Source organism: Hipposideros armiger, unplaced genomic scaffold (assembly GCF_001890085.2).
Source record: "Hipposideros armiger isolate ML-2016 unplaced genomic scaffold, ASM189008v1 scaffold_612, whole genome shotgun sequence".
In the NCBI taxonomy this organism is placed as follows: Eukaryota; Metazoa; Chordata; class Mammalia; order Chiroptera; family Hipposideridae; genus Hipposideros; species Hipposideros armiger.
In genome coordinates this window covers 1,060,165-1,064,025 of record NW_017731962.1, presented here as the reverse complement: position 1 = coordinate 1,064,025, position 3,861 = coordinate 1,060,165, and the positions used below count along the sequence as shown (strand labels likewise).

At 48.5% G+C, this 3,861-nt stretch overlaps 1 protein-coding gene across 1 annotated transcript in view; it reads right to left on the bottom strand.

Moving 5' to 3' along the window:
• ADARB1 (adenosine deaminase RNA specific B1) overlaps window positions 1-3,861 on the bottom strand; it is a 71,865-nt gene that overhangs the window by 20,677 nt on the left and 47,327 nt on the right. The window contains exon 8 of the mRNA XM_019625006.1: window positions 1,620-1,804. Coding sequence (XP_019480551.1) covers window positions 1,620-1,804 — 185 coding nt within the window. The remainder of the gene's footprint in view (window positions 1-1,619; window positions 1,805-3,861) is intronic.

Here is a 3,861-nt window from a genome sequence, read left to right as displayed (position 1 = left end):
TCTTTTTAACCCACTGGCTGTGGTGTTTTTGCCGTTGCCTTGCGGTCTTTCCCTAACTCCACTGCGGTTTCTCCGTCCGTGCGTCCCTGAGGTGCAGGGGACATGCAGTGTATCACACACATTACAGCACACAGCCTGACACTTCTGACGTGTGTCCGCACCCAGGAGACCATCGCCCTCTAAGTGTCCTCACACCTTGCTCCCTGCCTTCCTACTGTCCCTTCTGACTCTGGCCCCTCCCTGGGCAACTGCGGAGCTGCTTTTCTGTAGATTCATTTGCATTTTCCAGGAATTGTCATAAATGGAGTCGCACAGGGAGCCGTTTTTGGGCTGGGTGCTTTTAGCCGTCATAAGTACGAGTGTTCTGAGACGTGCCCACGTGGTATACAGCACTGTTCACTCTTTCTTGTCTTTCCAGAGTGGGGCTCCGCTGCACGGAGAGGCCGCCATTTGTTCATCCCTGCACCAGTGATGGCCACCCGCGCTGCGTCCAGTTTTTACATTACAAAGAAGGTTGGGTACGTGTCATTATACATTTGTCCAAATCCACAGGAGAACACCACCAACAGTGACCCAAACATAAACTATGGGTTTTGGGTGACGATGACGGGTCGCTGTAGGTTCATCAGTTATAACAAGTGCCCGATCTGGTGGGGTTGCTGACGAGGGGGGAGGCTGTGCACGTGGCAGGGTGAGGGGTGCATGGGAATCTCTGTACCTTTGTTTTGTTTTAAATCTAAAACTGCTCATAAAAATATCTTAAAAATGGTTAAGCTGGTAAATTTTATATTGTTTTTACAATAAAAATAAATCAATGGTGTTTACACCAGCAATAATTATACAGAATATATAGCAGATAAGGTAATTATCACACTAACACAGAAAGTATAAAGTTCTGGGAATTCATCTGTCAAAAACTGCCTAACATTTTTGTGAAAAACTATAAATGACATAAAGGAAAATTAAATATGGAGAGGTGTACGATATTCACGGATGGACTGATTTAACTTTGTGTCAATTCTTTCCATTTCAATCCATAGTTTCAATGCATTCCGTATCAAATCCCAGGAAGGCACTTGGAGACACGTGACAAGCTGATTCTAAAATATGTACAGAAGAATAAAGGTTCATAAAAAGCTACCAAAAGTTTGGAAAAAAGAATAAAGAATGCCAGTCGTATCCAACCAGACCTTTAAACATTAAAATGTCAGAATAATAAAAACTACAAAATTTGTGCAATTTCCAGCTAACTATCGGCCGATATAGAATCAAGGCTGTACAAACAGAACCATCCTCATAAGGGAATTCAGCATACGACAGAGGCGCCTTCACGGATCAGTGAGGAAATGGAGATTATTCAACAGGCGGCACAGGGAACACCGACTCACTATATGAAAATAATAATGCTAATTATTACTTACAAATGTGTTCAAGGCTTAGATATGAAAGTAAAATCATAAAGGTCTTAGAAAAACGTATAGGGGAATATTTGTATGCCCTTAATTGGAGGAAGGATTTCTTAAATAAGCTCCTAAAGGTACAGATACAGGTTGACAAATTAATGGATAAAGTTACATCAAAATTAAGGGTTTCTATTCAATAAAAGTTGACACAAAGTTAGGACATGGGCTTGGACTTGGAGAAGACACCAAATCGTCTCAAACCGATAAGAGTTACAATGTAAACTATATAAAAGGAACTTCTGCACATCAAGATGAAAAAGGCCTGAGGTCCAAAGTGGAAAGGATACAAACTGGGTGATTCAAAGGGGCCGGATGGGTGGCTGAGGAGACACTGGACATTCCTGGTGACAAGAGAAACGTCAAGTAAAACGATGAGACAGCCGATTAAAAACGTGGGGAGCTAACCTCATGTGCTGCTGGTGTGACCGTCTGGGTGCATGTGCTGGGACTCTGTGAAGTCCCCGGCGTGTGTGACTCCTAAACAGCAGAGGCCTATCATGGCCCGTGTTTACGGAGTTCAAGGCCGCCCTGCAGAGGGAGCTGGAGGGAGTCCGAGTTTCCCTTGTTAGGGAATGGACTTTGCATGGCCCAGGACTATGAGGTAGAAGTCATCAGCGGGCTGCCATTACAGCATCAGGAAGTGTCCCCAAAACATGGGGTTGAATGAAAATACAAGATACAGAATGGGACTGGAAAACAATGCCATTTCTGTAAATTAACAACACACATGCGAACACCCCAAAGTGACACCATTGTGTATTTTTCAAACACACACACATGCACGCACGCACAAACACAGGAGAAAGCGCATGGGAGATGGTGCGAAGGTCACGTGTCCTAAGCAGACACAGCGTGGAGGCGCCAGTGCTGGGGGGTGGGGTGGGGCAGGTGGGGAGTAGCCCACAGTGTAGGACGAACGCGGCTCCGTCCTGAGGTTCCCTGACAAGGTGCATCGGAGAAAACCAACACAAGGCTCAAGCAGACTGAGAAGACGCACACACGCACGCGCCAGCTCTGAGGCTGTGGGAAGGCAGGCAGGGGACAGTCACCACAGCCACAGAGAGCTCTGAAGATGCAGGACGGGTTCCATTTTACACAGCTTTCTACCACCTGCTCGTTACTTGTTTTCAAGAAACATCTGCTAAACAGTGAAGATCAGCTGCCCTGAGGCCAGCGTCTGAAGAAGCCGGGCTTCTTAAAACCTGATCGGCTGCTGGCTGCTGACATAGAGACCCTTCCCAGGGACGTGCCCAGCCTGCCCTGCACCACCCGGGTGCTCTCCGTGCTTGGAGCACAACGCCTGTGACCGTGTCACATTATTTCCAAAATGTAAATACCAGTTGCCCAAAATGTTAACAGGACGGTGAACAAGATCATTCAAGTGGCATCTACGACGAATGAGGAAACTGTTTTCTTTGGGAGCAAATGGCTTTAAAATGTCACAGTGACACACAGCAGTTCACCCAGAAGCCCACATATTAAAATACTAATAAGCACTGAGATGCTTGTTCTGAACGACGCAGTGAGAGACCTGGAGCCTCCTGGGTAAANCCATCTAGCACCTGCCCACCAGCCTCTTCCGGGACGGCCACTCAGGAGGCCTTCGTTTCACACCCCCGGGACACGACAGGACAGGAGGGCTGTGGCCAGTTCTGGTTCTGGGCCACGCTGTTCTTGGTGTGATACTGACTATTAAGCCCCTTTCAACCACGGCCTGAGTTTATGCAAATAAGGTGACTCCAGGAGGTTGAGGGCTGGTCACCAGGGAAACTGACCAGGTGACAAGAGGGGGAATTTCCAGCCCCCCACTTCCGGGGAGGGGAGGGGAATTGGGGACTAAGTTAATCACCAATGACCAAAGACTTAATCAATCGTGCTACATGATGGAAATCTGCATAACACCCGTGACCCACAGGCTGCTGGACACCCAGGCGCTGGGAGGCTGGCAGCCGGAGCCACGCGCCCCCAGTGCCTCCTGCTGGGGTCTCTTCCATGGGGCTGTTCAGAGTTGCATCCTTTATAATGAACTGGTAAATGAGGTAAACTGTTTTCCCTGAGTTCTGTGAGCTGTTGTAGCAAGTCACTGAACCTGAAGAAGGGCCGAGAGAACCCCCGATTTTCAGCCAAGTCAGAGAGAAGCGTGAGTACCTGGGCACCTGGCACTGTAGCCTGTGGGGCTACGCTGGCTCTGGGCGCATCACAACTCACTTGGCTTGGAGAGCTGGAGCTGTGTGGCGTGGCGCCCGCATGCCTGGTGTCAGAGGGGCAGGCCATGGCCGCTGTCCCCACGTTGTCTCTTCTAGGAGCGTTCCTTGTCCCTTTCCTCCTGGCTTGTCTCTGCTTTGTCTTTGTGATGACGTGTCATCAGTAAACAGTGAAAGACACAGGTCGAGGGTGA